Below are 24,001 nucleotides of genomic sequence, written 5' to 3'. Positions count from 1 at the left end.
TTTGGGCAGAGGAAACATAGTGGCATCATAGAATCATAGAATCATAGAATAGTAGGGCTGGAAGGGGCCCACAAGGCCATCGAGTCCAACCCCCTGCTCAATGCAGGAATCCAAGGCAGAGCATCCCCGACAAATGGCTGTCCAGCCTCGTCTTGAAGGCCTCCAGTGTGGGAGAGCCCACCACCTCACCAGGTAATTGGTTCCATTGTCGTATTGCTCTTACAGTCAGGAAGTTTTTCCTGATGTTCAGCCGGAATCTGGCTTCCTGTAACTTGAGCCCATTATTCCGTGTCCTGCACTCTGGGATGATCAAGAAGAGATCCTGGCCTTCTTCTCTGTGACAACATTTCAAGTACTTAAAGAGTGCTATCATATCTCCCCTCAGTCTTCTCTTCTCAAGGCTAAACATGCTCAGTTCTTTCAGTCTCTCTTCATAGGGCTTTGTTTCCAGTCCCCTGATCATCTTTGTTGCCCTCCTCTGAACCCTCTCCAGTTGGTCTGCATCCTTCTTAAAGTGTGGTGCCCAGAACTGGACACAGTATTCCAGATGAGGCCTAACCACCTAAGTCCTACTTAGAATAGACCTATTGAAATGAATGAGACTTAAATTAGACTAATTTAAGTTCCAGTCATTCCAGTGAGTCTACTCTAAGTAGGATTTATGCTGGATTTTATCCATAGTCGGTGTTGAAGAGATTTTTAATTACGGATAAGAAATGACATACTAATATGAGAAGACTCTTGATGCCATTTATGCAGTTTTTGTTTTGTTCCTGAAATAAACAGCCATAGGATGAAAAATGAAAACAAAAACCAGGACATAGTATAAATGTTACTTGTGAAAACAGATAAACTTCAAATGGAACTCTATTCCACTTACCTGTAATGATTATAATGGTCCATAAATTGGAGCAGTTGATGGAAGTTGCTCAAAGTACACTTCATAAGTAGCTGCATTCTGATTTATGGGTAGTATTCAACTGCCCCTGCACTAGCGCTAATGATGCTGCACTAGTGTAACCCAATGCTTGCTCAACGTAACTAGTGCAGTGGGGAAAAGTGGTGATTTCCCACTGAAACTTATACATATAATGAATATTTCACTCACTCTGGCTGGAAAAGGCCAGAGAAGTTTGTTTGCCTCCTTGATTTTTTTTCCTCTCCAGCACATGCTTGAGTCACATAGAGTACATGAAATGTGGGTTTTTTTTAACTAGTCCAACTTGTCTAAAATACTGCAGACTTAAAATTACAGATTTTTCTTCAGGAAACATAGAACTTGCTTTATGTCTAAGATGATGACTACCAAGCCTAGTCTTAGAACAATGGATATGAGAACAGATTCTGTTAAATTACAGATAATTAGGAATTGCCGACAGCTCAAATGTTAAGACTTTCAGAGACTGCATGAAATATATGCATCAAGGTAAAATATATAAGGGGCACAAAAATGGATGTATAAAGAGTGATATTTTATTTCAGTGGGATTAATTTACAATGCAATGCTGTGCATGTTTGCACAGAAGTAAGTGCCACTGTGTTCAGTGGAGCTTACTCCCAGCTAAACTTCCATGGGATTACAGCCTTATTTAGCTTGTAATAAATAGCATTCAATGGAGGCTTCCCTTGAAATATCTATTTAACACTTATAAACCAGAGAGGAAGTATATTACATACATAAAGTGCCTCAGAATGTAAAGCAATCTGCAGTTATAGCACAGAATCTACCTTTGGTATGGGGTATGCTAGAGTTATTAAGATGCTTTAAAGTACAAATTCATAGCCCTTAGTTTCTAAATAAAATTATTTAGCAATCCATGTCTTCTAAAAGCTCTGTAATAATGCAAAACGTCCTGGCCTTCTCTGTTACATGGAGAAAAACATCACATATGCATGTTCATCATTTGATGACTACAGCAATGTGATGATTTGTATGAGCAAACGTGCCATCACAGATTTAAAACACTACGCATAGACCTTTCATACCACCTCAAACACAATTATTTTCAGTGGGGTCAATTCACACACTCAGTTATCAGTCATCAGGTATACAGAAATGGGTTAATGCACACGTTTGTGTGAATTGGGCCAAATCCATCACACCTAACTGATCATATATGTATATCCTTGTTCTTTCCCCCTTTAAAAGCCTAGTTCCATTGAAAGAGATCTCAAAACCACAAAGTTAAAAAGTGCATTATGTAATTCAAGATAATTGTGTGTGTTTGGCTGATATATTTCATTATGTTAATTTAAGAATTATTAGGGCTAGGCTCCAAACTGCCACTTGCAATGTTCTGCCATTTCAGTACCTGGCCTGAGCAATGCTCAGGCCGTTTCAGCACCTCTTTCCAGCAGCAACCCCCTTCAAAATTTCCCTAAACTCAGAGGACCCTCTATATGGCACACCATGAGGTACAAGGAGCTCCACTAGAAGGGGAAATTGGCAAAACCCCATGTGCATGCAGAATCATTTTGTGCACCCACATGGGCTTGTCTGGATCCCTGCCATAATACCAGGAATTTCATTTTTTAATTTCACTAACACATTGCAGAAAGCTTCCCAGCCAGAGAAAGCAGAAAGTTATGAAGAAATCTGTAGCAGATGTAACATATAAAGTAAAGACTTGCCAGGTTAACTTATATGCATCTACTATAATTATGATTAATGGATACTCTCTCCCCCCCCCCCCCCCGTTCTACAGCTTGAAGTCAACTGGGATAAAATCAAAGCCAAAATAGAGCTGGAAATTGCAAAGGAGAGAGAACGAGCTGCAGCTACTCCAGCAGTCAGAGCAAGTGTAACCATACAGCGCTAAGTGCCATGCTGATTATATTAAGTAGTGGTTTTATCACTCTGCTACTTCAGCATACTGGTAAGCCTTAGTATGAGTGTCTGTCTATTGTGGGGTGAACAGTAATGCCTGACTCTCAAGTCCTGAACCTTGTGTAGTTCTTTTTATTGTTGATGAAATGAATTGTATGTATGTAATCCTGTTATGAACAACAACCCTACTCTGCTTGTAGTGTTCATATGAGAAGTATGAAGTGGGCAAGGCAAGTATTATCAAGATCAGCTTCTCAACGGAAGATTATCTGTCTTAGTAGCACAGTTGAGGCACATGGAATGTATCACATAAATAAGTGGTCAGCTATTCAGATTACCAACAGCCAAGTATGCAATTTTTTAAAAAAGCAAACCACGTCTTGAAACTAATGACATAGTTTATGTCTAATATTATGTCTAGTGCAAGGAAGCCTTTTTGTATACAATTATATGAGTCTGAAGTGTAAGCACAGTCTCAGAACTGAGGTAGCATTATACCATGTGTACAGACTGTAGTACTAAAACAGCTTAATAATGAATATTGTTAAGGAATTCAATAGAACTTCCCACTTCTTTTGTAAATGATTTTCTGACAGCAGGATTAGCTTTAACACAAGAAACCTAATAAGCCTTGCCAGTCTTTCAGCTATTATGAAACAAAAGTTGTTGATATGGATGACATACAACGTAAGTGAGGTAATAGGTAATCCTTGATTGCACTAACTTCTGTTGACATGGAAGTATTCAAGCTTAAACTCCGTACCACAAATGCTTGCATACTCATACACAAATAGAAGCTGACTAAATCAGAGATACTGACTACTAAACCTACCTTTTTCTGAATTCAACATAGAATCTATCTGAGAATCTGGTATATAAGTATATAATTTTTAATAGTTGGATTTCCTCAAACTATTTAATGTTTGATTATAAGACCTTTCTAATAAAAGTTCACAGATGTGATTGGAAGCTGTCTCATTTGCATATTTATGTAGAATAAATGCTATTCCACCAGGGTACCAGGAGCTAAGATTGACCTCAAGCCCTTTGCCATAGCCTCATTAGTTGACCAAATTATTCCCATTGTAAGAATATAATGTCCTGGCTGACGAATAGATGAAAAATAACATCTTATTTTATGGTGATAACAGTAGTAAAATATTTTTGTACAATAAGTATATTTTAATATAAATTATTACTTGTAATCATAAATCATTTTGTGACCGGTATATACATAATGTAAAATGTATGCCTTTGTTAATAAATATTTGAAGTATTTTATTATGTGTTTCAGTTTTTTAACCAGCTTGCTAAATAAAGTCATTCTCTTTAAGAATTTATAATATCTTGAAATATGAGCCCAGTACAGGCTTTGCTCCTTAAGCCAAGAAAGCAGCTTTACATATATATGATTGAAAGCCAGGTCAGGTGTACATAAGAAGAAGAAAAAACTCAAGAGCAACAGAGTGGCATTTTGGCATACTGTCCAACATGGCATTATGAGCATATCATCAGTGAGTTCTTTGAATTTCACTGGATTTCACAGTAAAAGTGCGGAATTTAGAAGTACGGGTCCCTCTGATTCTGTAGTTCTGTCTTCCCTACTTGTTTGTTCTTATATATCTTGTTTGGACCATGAATTGAACTCCAATTACATTGTGATCCATTGCAATATTACAAATATAAATTCTAAAACCTAATACAAATATAAAGCTTAACAGAAAAAAAAATCTACATATGGTAGACTGCCTATTCAGTTATAAAATATAACAATTAAATTAAAAAAAAAACATTTGCAGTCTCTCTTAAACTCAATTCCAAAACACAGTTGAAATATCCATAAAATAATTAGAGTTGATTTGTAGCACAGTTAACTTTCACAAATAAACCCTCTTCAGGCATTTGGTATCGAATATGAGAAAAGGCTTTTGTGAACAAGCGGGATTGCACTGCCCCCTAGATGCTGACAGATAGGTTGACCAAGACCCTGATACGTACAATTATCGACAGTCTGAAAGGAGCCTATGCACATGGATGTACATGCATAGAGTTCCCTCCATGGGGATGGAAACCCTAGATAACCCTAGCCTCTATGTGTGTACATCCATACAAACATGGGACTATAACCATCCACGCATCAACTGAGGGGCATGACCAACCCATGCATCAGCATCTAGAGGACCATGCTAGCCTGCTCATTCATAAGAGCCCTGTCACACATTTATACTGAATGCCTGAGCCACAGTATGTCATCTGAACCCCGTCATTGTTAGTGACTGCCCAGGGAAATGATGATTTGATAAAATCATTTCTCATATGATCGTTGTTGTAGGAAGAACTAAGGATATTTACACACAAGAGACAATCAGAATCCTTTTTAGTCTGGAATGTGTCATTTCTGAATATTGCTAATGAAATGTAGAAAGCAGAAGAGAAACATTTTAAAACTAAATGTACCTTTTGGATTCCAGCCACAGTTCCAAATTGGCCATGGAGGCTAATGTATTTATTCACCAAGCAACGGTATCTAACCCATTTAATTGCAGAGGAGTCACCTTTACATGGAGACGGTCTACCAAATAATAAGTAAATCTAATGTTTTGAGGGGATGAATGGAAAAAAATCACAGAATTGACACACTTCAGCACAATAACAATTCCATGACATTTGCATCATGTAATGAAAATGTGTTATAGATGTGTTATAGATTACACATTTTCTTTAAAAATGTGAGACTTATAGCCATGTGAAAAAATTATCAGGATGTGTTTTTTGTATTTCTGTCATCCTTAACTGGTTTATCTTACCAGTGGCTTTCAGGGGGAAAATCTGTCTCCTTGTTAATGTTGAAAGAGCCACCCATATCATGCAGCAGTTATTGAAGAAAATTTATTTCTTATGGGACAGGCAATTATAAAGTCTTACTAGATTTACCATTTGGGGACAAAACTGATCTTCGGCATTTGTATTAGAGGTTTGTAGACCATACACCTGGTTACAGAGGCGCTTCAGATGTGCTGGCTCTGTCATGTATTGTGCACCATATATTTAATTGGCATTACCCTAACACTTTGACTCAGGAATCCATTTTGGTTCAAGAAGACACAGCCTGAAAAGCTGACAGGAACATTGTTAAGGCTCTGAACCACCACAGAGGAAAGGAACCATAGAATATACTTGCTTCTTCTTTGATTAAAAGAAGAAAAAAAGTGTAAAAGCTGCCTGATTGCCATGCCACCACCCAAGCAATTAATCCATAAGAATCTTTGAACTGGCTAATCAAAAGCTTTAGCAGGAAAAGTGCTCCAATCCTGAAGTGACCCCAGCCTGCCAGGAAGATCAGTCAGGTTGAATTGGTAGCACCTTTTGTTTTGAATATTGCACTATACTACTCCGTATAATCAGCTAAATAAATTAATTAAAAGGGAAAGGATTCTCCTTGAGTTTTCTATTCAGTCATTAGAGCCAAACTATTGTTCCCTTCGTTTTGAACCATCCTGGGACCAGTCTCTGAGCTCTTTAGATGTCTTTCCTTCTAAATATATAAACAAAAATGACCTGATTCACACAACACAACAGCCCATGCGTTAAACAATGGTGACGAGCAGGACAGAACGGCAGCACACCCACCACTAAACCAAGGGTTAACCATCAAGGATCTTGAGGTTTATGCCCCATTTTTGAATTTTGAACTAAAGCTGAGAAATCTGAGGGTACTCTCCACCCACAGCATTTTTCTTACCCTTTTGCAATCAGGAAGTGAAGTCCTTTGGGTTTCCCTCTGAAGTTAGGTAATTATAGCAGCTCCTGCTCTATTTCTTTTCCTTTTCTCCTAAATCTATCAATTTCTGTCCCCGTGGGTCTGTCAGTTGCATAGCTTTCCAATCCCCTGCTCTGCCATTTCCATACTGCCACCTTCCCTGTCCTTATGGCAAATGCTAATATCCCTATTATTGTCTTTTTCTATCTCTTAATTAAGCCTATTAGAACTAGTATAATGGTCCATGTGCTAGGTGGATAGGTATATTAACCAAGCCATTGAATGTTCATGTGTGTTTTGTCAACAAAAATGTCTAAAAATAAAGTCTGGGGTTTTTTTTGTTTACTTTAACAAGTGTTTGAGTTAATTTCCCCAAGTTAAAAATAGTTATTCCCCATTTGTAAGAGCAGAGTGCATAAATACATGGTGTGCACAGCACACCATACCTCTGGTTAAAGCCCCCCCTAGACCTGCATTGGTTGTTACATGTGCATACATGCAAGTTGAATGTCTGTATGAACAAAAATGTGTGGCAACAACCTGCAATTCTCAATTCTGTCCAGTTTATAATCTTCAGTACTGTGATCTATATCTCATAATTTGGGTTGGAAACTGTGCTTTTTAAAACATCTATATTTTGTTACCGTTTGTTATATTTAGAATATACAGAATCATTCACCTTTTGTACTTTAGTGTGCATTGGCTCAATGGTAGAGCTTTGCATTCTATGGAAAGTCCCAGATTAAATCCCTGGCATCTTCTGTTAAAGAGTTAGTAACCACTAATATGAAAGACCCCTGCCTGAGACCCTGAAGAGCTGCTGCCAATTAGAGTAGACAATACTAGGCTAGATGGACAAATAATCTGACCTGATATAAAGTAGCTTACTATTTTCATATACATGGCATTTTGCATAGAGCCTGTTAGATTTCTTATTTTAAAATAAAACATCTACCTCTGATGACAGGCATCAGGAAGGAGTGGAAACATACAGCGCTCACCATGTTCACATGGAAAGAAGAAAAACAGCTTGCTGGAGGAGACAAGCAAGCAAAACTGCCCTTGCATTTGAAATTCCATTGACAATAATGGGCTTCTTTTCAAAGGACTATATGAGTGGGTCAAAACTGTTCATAGGACACTAGAGGCAGCTAAGCAGGAGCAGCCTGTGGGATCACATTATTTCATCCCCACATGCCTTTTGGAGTGCAAATCCACTGTGCTGGCCCTAACCATAGTTAAACCCTATATCAGTACTGATGTTAACTTCCATTAGGGGCTAATAAGGGCTTCTGCTTAATATAAAGGATCTAAAACAATGTTCAAACTATAGTTTCAGATCCTGAGTCAATCAGGAACTGTGGTTAGTTCCAACCAGGCTTGACATCAGCGCCAATGTAACAATTGCCTGGGGTTAAACTAGTGAAGGATATTCATACTGCAAAAAGGAGAATGACAAGATGGAGCAAACCATCTCCCCTTTCCTCATTGATTTATCACAGTTAATTAGTTGGTAGTGTTACATCTGTACAGACATCATGAGAGTTCTCACCATAGCTGCACCAACAAACTAATATATAAAAGTGATCAAATGATACCTGAGTTTTTACTTCAAATTTTATTGCATCCGATCAGTTGTTGCACAACTGAAATTCTGTATGTTGAGTTGATGAAAGAATCCTCAGCATCCCAGCACTTAAAGAGAAAAAAAATAGTTTCTAGGAGGGACTAAATAATTCCCATCAGACATTTGTACCCAGGTTTTAGATATGCAGGGCTTATGTGTTTTGTATGTTTTGTACATTTTGCCTGCACTAAGAACCATCACCTCTTTTCTTTTTACCTCAGCTGACATTCACAGCTTTGAGATACAATTATCCTTGAATTTCTTCTGAGATTTTTCATCTTTGATATTACTGGACAAAGCAAATGTAAATTATTTGTAACTGATAATAGAGAAATACAGTAATTAAAGATAAGCTATACAAACATGCAGTGCTTACGTTTTTTTTAAGTCCCAAAGAAGCAAAATCTGAACTGAAAACTTATGTCCCACTGACAAGCGCCTCAAGGATATGCCAAGCCATTACAGACCCCAGTAAGGTTTTTAAAGCACTAAAACACTCCAGGCCTGGTTTCAAATGGGAATAATGCCAACTTAAATGCTTTTTCAAAGCATAAGGCAAATCTGAAAGTAATAGGATCCTGGCATATTTGCTTTGGCCTCCCTCACAGCAATGTTAAATGATTCCCATAATATAATTTGCAGTCCTGAAGTAATTTGGGCTTTGTCTCTCATTTATATTTAATAAATGTACCTTTTTTAAATCAAAATTCGAGATAAGCAGGAATAATGGGCTTCCCTTTCTTTCATATGAAGATTTTGTGGGCAAATAAAGTGCACTTGGATCCTCATCTTAAAAATGCTCAGAAGGCAGGCCTTCCTGGGTCAGACCAAAAGTCTATCCAGTTCTATGCTCGCTCTCTCTCTCTCTCTCTCTCTCTTTCTCTGACAGTAACAAACCAGATGCTCTTGGGAAGCTCATAAGTACAGAATAAAGGTGATAGTCATCCTCTGTTCATTTCTAGCATTTGGTAATGAAATATACTGACTCTTAACATAGAGCCTCCCCTTTTTTAGCTACCATAGCTTAAAACCACTGATAGATGAAGACATTTCTCTAATGATTAAACTCTAACCAGTTTTAAAGTCATCTGTGTTAATGGCCATCACCACATCTAGTTCATCATATTGAACTCAGTGGACTACTTCTGAGTAGAATATGACTCTCAGGCTGTAAGTTAATTGTATCTTGTGTGAAGAAGTAAAAGAGCTGCAGAGAGTAGGCACTGTAGCTATTTTCAGAAGTCTTATTGGAAATATAGTTAAGTCATCTGTACTGATTGCAGTAACATCTATTTCTTTGTCTTAACTCTCCATAATGCTCCACTTAATTGACTAGACAGGAATATTAGGGCAATTTGGTTGTATTTCTCCTGCATATCTGAAAAATGGAAGTGAAGTTGAAAACCTGTTTATAGGAATTTGCAGTATGCTCTGAATGGTTGCCATGGAGTATAGTAGGGGTACAGAACCTCAGACCAAATCTGGCCCTCCTGTGGTCCCAATCTGACCTTCCAGGGTTCCCCAGATGCCCCAGCCCCTTCCTCCCCAACCACTGATCGTTTGGTGGTTTCTGGCTTTTGTGCAGTTTTTTCCTCATTCTAAAAGGTTGAAATGCTTAGTTACTAGCAGTATGATCTTTAAGCTAAAATATGCTGGTAGTTTTGGCCCCACCCCTTTTTCCTTCATCCCCACCCACCACTGCAATATGACCCCAGGAGCTTCCAAATCGATTCGGTCCTCAGGCTAAAAGAGGTTTACCACCCCTGGTGTATAGAAACAACTTGGAATAGGTTGAATGGCCATCATGTCCAACCTCTGCCGTTCTAATATTATTCCTCTCCTTAACTTAGATGGAAGGAATTAATGCTGTGCACAAATGGCCTCTCAAAATTCACCCTATTTGTAGGCAGGGAAAGGGGAATTTCACTAAATTTCTCCATGGGGAAGAGAAATTTCCCTGTTTCTCACAGGCAGGGCTTTACATTGGCAGGGGCTGTAATACAGCTTTCTTTTTTTCCTAAGGGTTTGGGGGGGCGGGGTTGTGCTGCCACTGCAAGTAGCAACAGCATCAACCATATTGGCAGTCTGGCCCCTATTTTGCATCCATCACAATGCAGGTGTGAGGAGGGCAGTGTTGTGCCTAGCTCCAGGAATGAGATGGAGCTAGTGCTGAGCCAAAACCTGTCCTCCAATTTCCTGAAAGTTTTCTTCCCCCATGAAAGAGGCTTCCATTGTTTTGCCTCATTCTCAGGGTGTTTTATAATTCATTTTTTGTGATATTTTTGAGCTTACCTAATCACTTCAAGGTGGGCAAAGGTGCTGTGTGTGTTTCTTTATATTACACATCTCTTCATTACTCTGCAGCTTCTTAGGCTGCCTGCGCTTCCTGAACTGAAAAAGCCCTATGGGAAGAATTACCTCATGATGTCTTCCCGTGGGCTTTAATTGAAGTGTGGGAAGCTGCCAGAGAGATGATTGTGTAATGAAAAAGACAGTTGAGCACACTCCTCGGCCACCTCCCAAGAAATCCAAACCCAACCCATGAGAATTTCTCCAAAATTGTCTTCTCCTTTGAGTTTCTTTTTGAAAGCAATTTATTTTCTATCAAATTGAATAAGAAAGGTTGAAACAAATGTTGGGAGATCTTTTCAGCACAACACTAGAAGTAATGTAATATTGCCAGTGGCTCTTTCGTAGAGTGTGCCCCACAAAATAAAGCAGAAAGAGGGGTCAATCCTATATACTCTGGTGCGATTTAGAGAAGGCAAGACAATATGCCTGTATTCCCGCATGCCTGTATTTTGGGCTCTGTATGGTTATTCCTCAGGAGCACTTATTTCTTGCTAGTACACAACACCTTTTGTGGATTTTAATTTTGAGTATGTTGGAAGAGCAAGCCTTTGAATAGTGCTGTGAATTTTACCCACCTGATTGAAATCTCTTCTGCCTCATGCTGAAGCCTGAAATCCTCCCCTTTTCCAGTTTCTTTATGGCCAATAACATCTAGCTTTTTTCTCTTAAAAATAAATGAATGAATGAATGAATGAGCATTCTGTGGAAGCAAATTCCCACTAAAAGCAAAATTCCATCATTGGAAGTATGATTGCAGCCATGCCCTAGTTTGATTGGCCTTATTTCAGCATAGAGAGATGGGACTTCTTGATCAAAAAGTTCTAGGTCAGAGCAAGAAACGTAAATTTACCTGATTGTGATTTTCCGTTGTTGGTTGGCAGGAATCTGTGTGATCATAATTGATGCTTACATTTGTTGTAAAGATTAATTTGCCCATTAGCCTATCAGCATTACTTTTATCCTCAGCACTGACATGACAGATTAATGAATTGCATGCTTTGCTGGAAAACTCCTTAATAATATGCACGAGACTTCTATGGCATTTTACATCCTCACTCACTCCAGACAAATTATCTGTCAGTACTGTTTGCTACTCTGATACAGGATGTATTTTATGTATAAAGCCAATAATTAAAGTAACTGCTCTGTACAGTATACACACGCTTCAGATCAGCTTTGGAAGCCTGATTCTATTTATTTTTTCAAACATTCACTCCCATTCAGAAAATGGGTTTTTTAAATTATTTAAGTATCAGGCCTATTTGTCAGCATAGAAGAGGGAGATTTACAGCACAATCATATACATGTCTATTAAAAAAAAGGTCTGTTGCATTCAATGGTCTTTACTCCCAGGTACATGTATATGATACCTATTGTTGAGGTCATTCACTACACTACAATTACAGTAAAGACAAAAATAGGATAGATTTGTATTTGAATTCATGTGGACTGTATTCATAAACGTTTTATTTATTTATTTATTTATTTATTCATTCATTCATTCATTTATATCCTGCCTTTTTTCCTCCAAGGAACTCAAGGCAGTGTACATAATCCTTGTCTCCATTTATCCTCACAACAACAACCCTGTGAGGTAGGTTGTGCTGACAGTCTGTGACTGTCCAAAGTTACCCAGTGAGCTTCCATGGCTGAGTGGGGATTAGAACCTGGATCTCCAGGCTCCCAGTCCAACACTTAGCCACTACACCACACTGGCTCATGTATGCTAAAAATCAAATGTATGGGGATCAAACTTAACAATTCCTTCCTAAATTGGATAGTTCACAGGTCTGCTTTAGCAGTATAGTGATGTGCGAGTAGAACCTTAAGAGGAATTTTGGGCCCCAAAGAGATGCCTGCTTGTTCCCCAGTTGATACTTCCCCTTTCCTCTGATCTTATCCTTTTCAGTACAGATTGAAAAGAAGAGCCTTCTTCCCCAGCCCTCAGAGGTCTGTCTGCAAGTCATTAAGTCCTTGCTGAGCTGCTCAGATATCTAGGGCTGGGGAGCCAGAAGTCCTTCATTTTACTGATTTGAGGGGGGTAGAAAGAAAAGTTGCAGGAAACAGCCATGAGAAAGAGGGAGCCTTAAAAAAGGAACAAGCAGAGAAACAATGGAGGCTGAGAGAAGAGTCTGAAGAAGTGGATAGAAATGTATAGGTTGGAATTGTGTAATTGATGGCAGTGAGGGCAGGTCGGCTTGGAGACTGAGGAATGTAAGGGGATGGCAACAAAGGGATAGAAAAGATATGGAGGAAATGTAAAATCTAGGCATCCGGAGAGCAGGTGGATGGGAGGTGGGGACACAGATATCCAAAGGGATAGGAGCATGCCAACAAAGCAAGATGGATATGGGAGGCCAGACAGAGCAAGAGGGTCTATGTGCTATAGGATTAGAAGAGTCATGGCAGAGAGTTCTGACAAAATATGGTACACTGGAGAAGGAAATGGCAACCCATTCCAGTATTCCTGCCAAGAAAACCACATGGAACGTATCACAAGGCTAAAAGATATGATGCTGGAAGATGAGCCCCTCAGGTCGGAAGGTGTCCAATATACTACTGAGGAAGAGCAGAGGGAATTTCCAAGTAGCGCCAGAAAGAGGGAAGCGGCTGGGCCAAAGCCAAAAGGACACTCAGCTGTGGATGCGTCTGGTGGTGAAAAGAAAATCCGATGCTGTAAAGAACAATATTGTTTAGGAACCTGGAATGTAAGATCAATGAATCAAGGTAAGCTGGAGGTTCGAACTGTGGTGCTGGAGAAGACTCTTACGATTCCCCTGGACTGCAAGGAGGTCAAATCAGTCCACCCTGAAGGAAATCAACCCTGACTGCTCATTGGAAGGACAGATACTGAAACTGAAGCTCTAATATTTTGGCCACCTAATGCGAAGAGAAAACTCCCTGGAAAAGACCCTGATGCTGGGAAAGATTGAAGGCAAAAGGAGAAGGGGACGGCAGAGGATGAGATGGCTAGATAGCATCACTGATGCAATGAATATGAACTTGAGCACACTCCGGGAGAGAGTGGAGGACAGGAAGGCCTGGCGTGCTATGGTCCATGGGGTCATGAAGAGTCGGACACGACTTAAGGACTGAACAACAACAAAGCTGGAGGTGGTCAAACATGAGATGGCAAGATTGAACATCGACATCTTGGGAATCAGCAAACTAAAATGGACAAGCATGGGTGAATTTAATTCAGGTGACCATCGTATCTACTACTGTGGGCAAGAATCCCTTAGAAGACATGGAGTAGCACTCATAGTCAATAAAAGGTTGGGAAAAGCAGTACTAGGGTACAATTTCAAAAACAATAGAATGATCTCAGTACAAATCCAAGGCAAACCATTCAACATCACAGTAATTCAAGTCTATGCCCCAACCACTGAGGCCGAAGAAGCTGAGGTTGATCGGTTCTATGAAGACCTACAACACCTTCAAGAACTAACACCCAAAAAAGATGTCCTTTTCATCATAGGAGATTGGAATGCCAAAGTAGGAAGTCAAGAAATCACTGGGATAACAGGCAAGCATGGCCTTGGTGTACAAAATGAAGCAGGACAAAGGCTAATAGAGTTTTGCCAAGAGAACAGGCTGATCATAGCAAACACTCTTTTCCAACAGCACAAGAGGTGACTCTACACATGGACATCACCAGATGGTCAATATGGAAATCAGATTGATTATGTACTTTGCAGCCAAAGATGGAGAAGCTCTATACAGTCAGTAAAAACAAGACCTGGAGCTGACTGTGGCTCAGATCATGAGCTTCTTATCGCAAAATTTCGGCTTAAATTGAAGAACGTAGGGAAAACCACTAAACCATTCAGGTATGACCTAAATCATATCCCTTATGAATATACAGTGGAGGTGAGGAATAGATTTTAAGGGATTAGACCTGATAGACAGAGTGCCTGAGGAACTATGTACAGAGGTCTGTAACTTTGTTCAGGAGGCAGCAACTCAATCCATCCCAAAGAAAAAGAAATGCAAGAAAGCCAAGTGGCTGTCTGATGAGGCTTTACAAGTAGCTGAGGAAAGAAGGGAAGCGAAAAGCAAGGGAAAAAGGGGAAGATATATCCAACTGAATGCAGATTTCCAGAGAATAGCAAGGAGAAACAAGAAGGGCTTCTTAAATGAACAATGCAAAGAAACAGAGGAAAACAATAGAATGGGAAAGATTAGAGATTTTTTCAAGAAAATCAGAGATCTCAAGGGAATGTTTCGTGCAAAGATGGGCCTGATAAAGGACAAAGGAGGCAGGGACCTAACAGAAGCAGATGAGATTAAGAAGAGGTGGAAAGAATACACAGAAGAACTATACAGGAAAGATCTGAATGTCCCTGATAGCCATGATAGTGCGGTCACTGAACTTGAGCCGGACATCCTCGAGAGTGAAGTCAAGTGGGCCTTAGGAAGCATTACTAACAACAAAGCTAGCAGAGATGACAGTATTCCAGCTGAGCTATTTAAAATCCTAAAAGATAATGCTGTTAAAGTGCTGCACTCCCCTGGACTGCAAGGAGGTCAAATCCTAAAAGAAATCAACCCTGACTGCTCATTGGAAGGACAGATACTGAAGCTGAAGCTCAGATATTTTGGCCACCTAATGCAAAGAGAAAACTCCCTGGAAAAGACCCTGATGCTGGGAAAGATTGAAGGCAAAAGGAGAAGGGGACAGCAGAGGATGAGATGGCTAGATAGCATCACCAATGCAATGAATATGAACTTGAGCACACTCCGGGAGAGAGCGGAGGACGGGAAGGCCTGGTGTGCTATGTTCCATGGGGTCACAAAGAGTCGGACACGACTTAACGACTGAACAACAGAGAGGTAAGAGAAGCTGAATTTCTCATGCAGACTCAACAATACCAGCCCGGATCTTTGGTAGTAATTTGAGCCTGCAAATGGCCTTGTGAGAATGAGTGGGATAAGGCAATGTCTCTCAAAACTGAGCAACAAGAACCTCCTGAAGCAAAGAGATGGCCAAAGCTTTAAACCTGTATTTCATGCACATGGTGTGCTGATGGTAAGAGTTCAAGCCTCAAAACCAAGGCAGACAGCTTCTGAAACACTGCCAGAAATTCAGCCAGAGTGACTGTGCTGTAGGCACTCAAGTTAATTACACAATGTACTCCAATTCAGCTTGTCAAAAAATGTTTATCATTAGGCCAACAGCTACCACTATAAAAGTTAACAAAGGGAAGAGCAAGACCAAAGTGACTAACACATGCTTTTCATTGCTGAAAAGAGGGATTCTTCAGTTAGGGATTTTTTAAAAATTAATGAAAAGTTGCAGAGGAGAAATGAGCCCCTTTTCAGATTGGAATACTTACGTACCAGCTGTTTTGAATGCAGATCAGATCAGCAAAATGTTTCAAGGCCTACAATCTTATGAGGGGCTGTCCTGTCATTGTGTATTAATAAAGCTTTCTCCTAAAACTTGAATAAATTCTCCTAAGGAATCAAACCTGGATGTTATCTCAGCAAATGTGCGGTCACAACATCATCTTTGCCAAGACAATGGGAAATGGGGGGAGGACACTTAAAGGGAGGGGATTGGTGGGTGGGAGGAGTACTTAACTCTTCCTGCACCAGCCAGCTATTTCCTGCACATCACCACAACCACCCTGCAGTTTAGCTCTTTTTCAGTTTTGGAGCCTAACTGGTGGGGTAGGGGCGCTGCAGGGAAGAACTGGCAAGTGATGAAAGGGTTAAGAACCCCCTCCTGCCTGCTGACAATTCACTTCTGTGAATGCTCCCCTAAGTCCCACATTAGCACCAGGAGGCCAAATTGGGAGCTGGTGACCCTGTGTTTTCTTTGGTCAATTGAATTTTGTCCTAAATGCATGTTCAAGAAGGCAGCATCTTAACCAAGTACTGTTGACCATTTCACTATTTGGATCTACAACTTTTTAAAGAAAAGGAACAACAAGGTTAGGGATGGTGGTGTTCTTTTTCTGTTTTGCATCCTCACGTTTCCATTTATGATTAGAAGAGGATGCTGTTTGCGAAGAGTAACTGGCTCTACTGTTGATGCATTTTAATTGCAGGAAAGTGAGTAATGAAACAATAATGGAGCCCATTTCAGGTTTCTTCTGTTGTTGTTTTTTGCCAGTCCATTATAATTTGTTTCAGATGCTATAGATCTTCACTTTCAAAGCGTATAGTTCTTCTAAAACACTCTCCCCTAATAAGTTCAATAATTAGTACAAAGAAAGTAGAGCTGCTGCTCAAGATTATGATAGTATATTGCTACACCAACAACAAACCACAAGCCAAAAGTGATACCTGAAAAGGTTACTTGGGGGTGGGGAGACATCCCTACAGCAGATGGAATGGCAACTAAGGGCCTTTTATAATCTTCCCCCAAATACTCATTAACTATTAAGTAGATTCACTCTGAACAAACATTAAGGAGAACACAGAGGTAACATTTTGAGGGCAGTCAAACAGCAGGTTCTTCAGCTACAGCGTGAATCCAGCTTCACCACTTGTTAAGTAAGATGCTGGATTAGCGAGTTGCTTCCAGTAGAAAGAAAATATGTCAGATCCATCTCTTATGCACCAGGCATGCTTCTGTTCTTTTAATTAACACTGCACATATTCATTTATACTTATATACATTTATCTTTCACCTTCCAAAAAACATTTACAAACATTTTAAAAGCAGTTGCCATACTGCTCTAGTGATTGTGCATATTTGTATTGGTGATGACACAGGCACTGACCAATAGGTGCCCACCACTACTAGCTGCAAATGGAACTATGCTGAAAACTAGCAAAATCTTTTCACACACACCCCTTATGTCAGAAACACAGGACAGAAATGTGTACATTTGTTTGGAAGAGTCTGACAACATTATCAACCACTTCTTCAAATGTTATGACTGTTTCCACCTTTAGAGAGACAAAAGAAATCTTTAAGACACAAAGTGAAAGCTTAATTCTGTGATTGTCACTTTTTCAAGTACTATTTCTGGCTTTAAGATAAATAAGAAGCCTCAAAGCAAACTCCTAATGCCAGAGGACTAACTTTTACTGAATTACTGAAAGCTATAGATTGCCAGCACTGGCTTTTTCTTTCTACACTGTGTCCATGCTGATTTAAGGCATTTGTAACGAACATCTGATGGGATGTTAGCCACAATGAAAACATCTGGGAATTGGTCAGAGGCACTCTTAGACAATCATTCATCCTAGACAAATGTCTGTCAGTTGCCTCCTGTCTGAATTCCTTGCCTGTTTACATATAATGTACATACTAAAGATCATTTGAAGAAAAAAAACCAAACCCTGTTATCCATTGCCTTGTTCTTCAGTACACTTCTCTACTCTTGCTTAATGGTAAGAATATTGTTTGAAGCAACTGCAGTACCACGCTCAGGATACAGGGGAACAAGGAAAGCATAAATATGCACAGAAAGCATACATGACTACCTACCTTAAATGGGTCGAGTATACCAAGTAGAGGGGCATGGGCAAAGGGCTTGTACAGACTACCAAAAAACAGGAACCTGCACGGTTGGTTTCTCAAGTGGGGCAAGCCTGGCTTCCCCCACCTTCCCACTGCAAGTGACAAGACAAACTTACTTCCACTTGTGATTCTGAGTTACTTGTTGGTTTTGCCCATCCACATTCCACCTGCTTTAAAAGGCAGACTGTCTCTGCCTTTTTAAAAACATTGTTTAATTGCTGCTTTCATTTTAATGCAATTCTAAGTTCATATTTTGGTTGGTCCAGAATACAACTGCTAAGGTTTGGACTGCAGCTAACTCTTGTGAGCATATGACATCTGTATTACGTCAGCTTACCTCACTTCTCGTTCGATTTGGGGGCACAATTCAAAGTGCTGCTTATTACCTTTCAGTCCTTCAATGGCTTAGGATTAACACAATGGTGTAAAAGATTTTGGTTCATATTTTAGAAACCCTCTGAATTTATACTGAGCTGAGTTTATGCCTGACCAACAGAAGCACAAGAGCCGCAACATTTGCACTTTATTTAGTATGCTGAGCATCCCCTACAAGTTCAAAGTGTGCCCAGAATATGACGTAGAATCCTTTGTAATTTTATGTGATGGAATCTTTTTTTGGTGGCCACAAAGCTGGTGGAGCTGTGGGCCAAACAATGCAAAACTGGAAACCAGTCAATATTCAGTGTATTGATTTGAGGAGTATGTATGCACCCACAGAAAAAATTCCAAATACCATCCCACGGATATGTTAGGTTAGAACGTGACTGAAATGCCAAACAAAAATGTCTCAAGGTTAACAGGACAACAATCCACAATTCATCATTTGCTGTGCAACAGCTGCTTTACTACAGACAGAGCGATTTGAATTGGTGAACAGCAAAAGGGTTAAGCACCCTCATCTGCCCCTGCCACCCTATGCTATTTTTTGTGAAATGTATATGCACTGAAGGTTGTAGTTAAGCACTTAATAAAAACAATTCAATGAGACACTATCCAAAAACAAACAAGCAAGCCCATGGACCCATGACCTAGGGTAGCCATGATCATGTATCCATTTGCAATTTGAGATTCAGGGCCAGCTCCAGGGTTTGGGAGCACCTCAGCAAGGTGCAGTCCTGGACCGCCTCCTACCTGGACAACTGGATGGACATTCCCTTTGGAGGCTGTGGTTGTACCCATATCATTATTTTCCCAAAATGCACTGCACCAGATGTTCTGGTGTGCTATAAGTAAAACAACAAAACCCCTGGGTGCTGTGCCCCATCGCCTTGCAGGTGTCACTAGCAACATGGGTTGCAGCATTTGCTTGATCATGTTGCATGGTGGTGCCAACTGCTATGACTGGCCGATCCAATGCATGTTTACCTGGAAAGAAGTCACACTTTGAAGTTGAATCAGACTTACTCTTAAGGCACTCATTAGGCTTAAGTGTTGCAGCCTAATGAGTACAACTATCAGCATATTGAATCAGAAGGAAGTTCAACATATGTATCTGGAACTGTTTTAAGGGGCTGACTCCTGATGACCAGTGGGATCTCTGGTGCTGCTTGAAACTGCTGCAAATGCTAGGTCCTTGCCTCTACCCATGCATGCCCAGCCACCACAAGCAAGGTTTAATATTTAGCACAGCACAATCCATTATCCAAAATGGAGGCATGCAGCATCTGCAGCATCGCATAATTCTCAGCCCCCAGACTGGGAGCCAGAATGTACTGCAATTTCTAGTGGCAGCCACACCCAACAGTTGAGTCAATCAGCTCTACCACTGAAACACAGGTTGGGGGGAGCAAATGGCTCAAGGTCACTTATCTGATCATAACATTTTGCAGTTGTGTAAGTGCATTTCAAATGTTTGAAGTGATTGACAAACATTATCTCGGCAATGCTTGCAACAGCTTTGTAAGGTACCATTATCGCCATATTGCATTTTGAGGGCTAAGACTGAGATAATCATGGCTCTGCTAAGGCCTCCTGGTGCATTCAAAGCTAGGGTGACATCTGAAGCGAGGATGAACCACTATATGCTACATTAGTTCTGTAGACAGTAGCCAAGGAATCCCTTTATTGGGACCAACTAAAAGATAACAAAGCGAGCAACTTTTGAATTCATCAGAACTCTTTATCAGCCACCCCCACCCCCAACACCCCCACCCCGAACAAACCAAAAATAGGTGGCGAGGGGGGGATGAGACAGAAAAGGATGTTGCTGGGCATGATTTTTTTAAAAATCCTCATCTGCCGTTTCTAATATGGTGTGGGGGAGGTGTTACGCAGACAATTAGATTAGTCTGTATGTAACTGTACCACTCTAATCTGTAATCCGTCTGTTATTAAAAAGACAGAAATGCACTGGTCCAAAGGCCAGGCGGGATGCTTTAGACAGCCTTGACTCTACAGAAGTGGTAGCAGCCCAGCCTATATTCCTTTGGAATTTGGACATTCCCTCTTTCTAGCACTCACCTCTCCAACTAGGTGATGGTAGCTGTTCTTTTAAGCAGTTTGCTTGTTGTATTCCTGCAGCAAGACTACCTTCCTGTGTACTTTATATAGAGATGGGGTAGGACACCACTAGTTTTCAATGAGGGCTAACACTAAAAACAAAATCTAAATTTTTAGAAAGACCGTATTTGTCACTTTAATTATAGCAATCGGTGGAAGGATGAACGGCTGCTTCTATTTCTTTATTTTAAAAAGTTTTCAATGAATTTCCCAACACACACCAAAACTGCCCCCAAATCTTTCAGAATGTAATAATCTCATACTTTTTTTAAAAAACCCAACCAACAAAAAAATTAATCCAAGGACCCCAAATACAGGTTCCATGTCTTTCTCCCGATTCCCCCACCTCATCCTCCAACTTGACCGTTTGCCAGGACATAAATGAGCTGTTGGTGTGTGTTGTTTTTAAAAGCAACTTTCCGTAGCAAAGCAGAAATCATTTAAACCAACTTGACTCGGGTTTGTCGCAAATGAATCGCAACTGATCCCTTCCAGACATTTAATCTACAGGGAGCCTGAGTGAATTCAACAGAATGCGTCCCCGCCGCGAGACAGAAATGGCCGTGGGAAATCTCAGTCCAAGGTTTCTCGCTCCTCGTTCCCAATGAGTCCAGCTTTAGCGCACGCCATAAATTTAAACTAGGCACTTAAAGATGTATTATGATTATATATACACACAATCATCACCAGACATCTCAGACGTGAAAGGCCGACGGTGCTGTTCGGTAGGCGGAGGGAGGCCAGGACAAATCGCGCCCCTTCCTCGACTGGCTGCTACACTTCAGCTTCCCGGGTGTGCAATCTCGCAAAGAAGTGGAGGGCCGAAGAAGCCCCTCGGGTCGCCCCCACTCCCTCTCCCTCCTTCCCTTCCACGCCTCCCCCCCCCCCCCAGTCCTTCAAGATCGCGATGGCAAGGGGCGACTCCGTCCGGGCTACGATCGCCGGCCACGTGGGCTGCCTCGCAACTCCTTCTGCTTCGGGTCACCATGAACTCCAGTCCAGGGGGATCGGAAAAGAACGGGATTGGGGAAGGGGTCTCCTTCAGCTGCCAGGTCCTGCCCAGCAGTCCGGCTCCGCTGCCAATAGGCCTCTGCCCGCCGCCGTGGCCAGGCTGGTGACGGGCAGGACGGCGGGCGCTTGGGGCCGCATGGATTCCTCGTACGTGGGCAGGTACTTCACCTCCTCGTAGCTGGGCAGCTGCAAGAAGACGGGCGAGGCGAGGTGCAGCGGGGGAGGGGGCGGCGGGGGCGGCAGCTCGCGGCTCCTGCTGTCCAGGAGCGAGTCCTGCGAGGTGGCGGCCGTCCCGGCGAGCGGGGTGCCGCGGGCGGCCGAGTCCAGATCCGCCTCGTCGTCGTCTGCCTCCGCCTCCCCCGCCTCTTGGCCGCGCTGCCGCCGCCGCTGCCGCCGGCGGTTGTGCCTGCGCGGGCTGGGGCAGATGATGCGCTGCAGAAAGTAGCCGACTGCGAACAGTACCAGCAGGATGAGGAGCCCGGAGAGCTTCCGCACGAACCAGCCCACGTTGTCCAGGAAGGTGTGGAAGGGCAGCGCGCAGCACTTGGTCTCCGCGTGAGTGCCGTTGCCGTAGCTGCAGCAGCTCTCCTGCTCGGCGCACTTCAGCTGGCCGCAGTGCCCCTGGCAGGGGGGCGCCCACAGCGACGCCAGCGCCAGCGCCAGCAGCCCCGGCGGGAGACCGGGCGCCATCGTCCTCCCCCGCCCCGGGCCCCTACTTCGCAGAGGGGAGGGCAGCGCGAGGAGCTCCCTGGCTTCCCACCATCGCCCAGAGGCGCTGGTTCCCGTGCGCCCCCCCCACCCCCACCCCGGTCCGGCTCACTCAGGGCTCTTCGCAAACTCGCGTTTTGCGCGTTCAAGTCCTGCAGGCTGCAAAAGGGAGACGTCCCTCCTCCAGCCGGGTTGCCTTTAGCCCGCTGGCCTGGCAGCTCCGGGGTGCCTCGCTCTTGAGCAGGTCCGGCTTGTCGCGAAAGCAGCAGCCCGCGAGGTTGGGTCCTGCAGGCGAGAGGCGGGAAAACCTGGCATGTTGTGCGTTGTGGCGGCAAAACGGAGGCGGCGGCCGGCCCGGGGAAGGGGTTAATGGAGGGAGCTGCTCGGCTCACGTTTTTTTTTTTTTTTTTTGCAGCACTTTATAATCTTTATTAATATAGCTGTCGTCCTCTCCTTTTGTCAAAGGAGAGTAGCAAGACCCCCCTCCCCAGCTGGTTGAGTTCCTATGCTTAAGTGATTGGATTTTCCTGTGACCGTTATTTAAATTTACTTGCTACTGGGATTTGCTTACCATATTTCTGGTTTTATTTCTGATTAAAAATTGATGATAACCATTTGGCGGATGTTAATGGGCTTAATGCAGCTCCTCTTCCATTAGGGAGTTGGGGAGGCTGTGATTTTCCTGGCTGGGTTCCTGCCCATCCTATCCAGCCAGCGATAGTTGGAGTCTTCCTTTCTGGAGAATCTGAGGGGCCCACAAGAATAGTCAGCATGGAGGCCTGTAACTTCTTGTGGCTTGTGTGTAAATTACCTTTTTGGAACGTATTTATTTATTACTATTATAGCTACTACTATTATGCCTCAATCAGTGACCATGGCTTTTTAAAAAACGTAACACCTCACTGAGTATATTTAGGTCCTAAAGCAGGGGTGGGGAAAGTGGCTCCCCATATGTTGTTTGAATGCAGCTCTCATCAGCCCTCACCATCTGCTGGGCTGACTAGGACTAATGGGAGTTGCAGCCCACCAAAATCTGGAGGGCCACACGTTCCCCAATTTATTAAACGCCTCATAAAATACACCGCAGGGCTCATGAAACAGGGTGAGGCGCCCGCATCAGCCAGTGGAGTGGGAGGAGCGTTGGATTGCGGCACCACCCCTGCTGCCGCTGCCCCACCGCCTCCAGCAGATGCTCTGAAGAGCCTCGCCAGCTGCTCTCCCTCTGTAGCATTTGCCACAGTGAGACAGTGGTTGGCTGGGCTCTGTTTCCCCTTGTTGCAAGAGCCCACCTGGGTCTTGTGAGAGCCCCACAGCCACGTCTGCTGGCAATGCACCTCTGCATAGAGGCAATGTGGCAGCAGCAAAGGGAAGGAGAAGAGGCACGTGTCAGGGCACGGGCTGTCATGTGGCGGTGGCAGTGCATAGTCTCTCCTGCCTCAGGCTGCGAAAGAGCTTGCGCTGGGGGCTGATACATTGCTCTAGGCATTTCACAATTTAAAACATCATAATGATACAAACAAAATCCCCCGCCGCCCCCAAATCAACAATATAAAACTAACCAATATGTCAACACAACATAAAATATAACATCTGATATAAGAGGTAAAACCACATCACAAGGACTGAAATAATAAGACATTAAAAATACCAAAATATGTAAAATATTTTAATACTTAGCCTTACTTTTAGTTGCTTAATAAAAATTCTTAGCCTGGCACTGAACAGAGCAGCGTGGGTTCC

General features: G+C 42.2%; 2 protein-coding genes across 5 annotated transcripts in view; one reads left to right on the top strand and one right to left on the bottom strand.

Annotated features, from left to right (window-relative positions):
• The window catches only part of IFT80 (intraflagellar transport 80), a 122,049-nt gene extending 117,939 nt beyond the window's left edge, over positions 1-4,110 (top strand). For all 4 annotated transcript variants that reach the window (XM_084847393.1, XM_084847394.1, XM_084847396.1 and 1 more), the window contains one exon: positions 2,706-4,110. In XM_084847393.1, the coding sequence (XP_084703519.1) occupies positions 2,706-2,819 (114 nt within the window). In that variant the 3' untranslated portion in view covers positions 2,820-4,110. The remainder of the gene's footprint in view (positions 1-2,705) is intronic.
• Positions 4,111-17,134: 13,024 nt separating this feature from the next.
• Positions 17,135-22,268, bottom strand: C3H3orf80 (chromosome 3 C3orf80 homolog). Its single transcript, XM_084842052.1, has one exon. The coding sequence runs from the start codon at positions 22,241-22,243 to the stop codon at positions 21,584-21,586; it is 660 nt and encodes a 219-aa protein (XP_084698178.1). The 5' UTR covers positions 22,244-22,268; the 3' UTR covers positions 17,135-21,583.
• Between the last annotated feature and the right edge of the window lie 1,733 nt (positions 22,269-24,001).

This window comes from Heloderma suspectum, chromosome 3 (assembly GCF_057233095.1).
Source record: "Heloderma suspectum isolate Gila_16-S chromosome 3, 16-S_ref, whole genome shotgun sequence".
Taxonomy (NCBI): domain Eukaryota; kingdom Metazoa; phylum Chordata; class Lepidosauria; order Squamata; family Helodermatidae; genus Heloderma; species Heloderma suspectum.
This window is presented reverse-complemented; position numbering and strand designations above follow the sequence as displayed.

What these genes read in the sequence shown, in the direction of transcription:
- C3H3orf80 (XM_084842052.1), bottom strand. Translation starts at nt 22,243, where the DNA reads ATGGCGCCCGGTCTCCCGCCGGGGCTGCTGGCGCTGGCGCTGGCGTCG.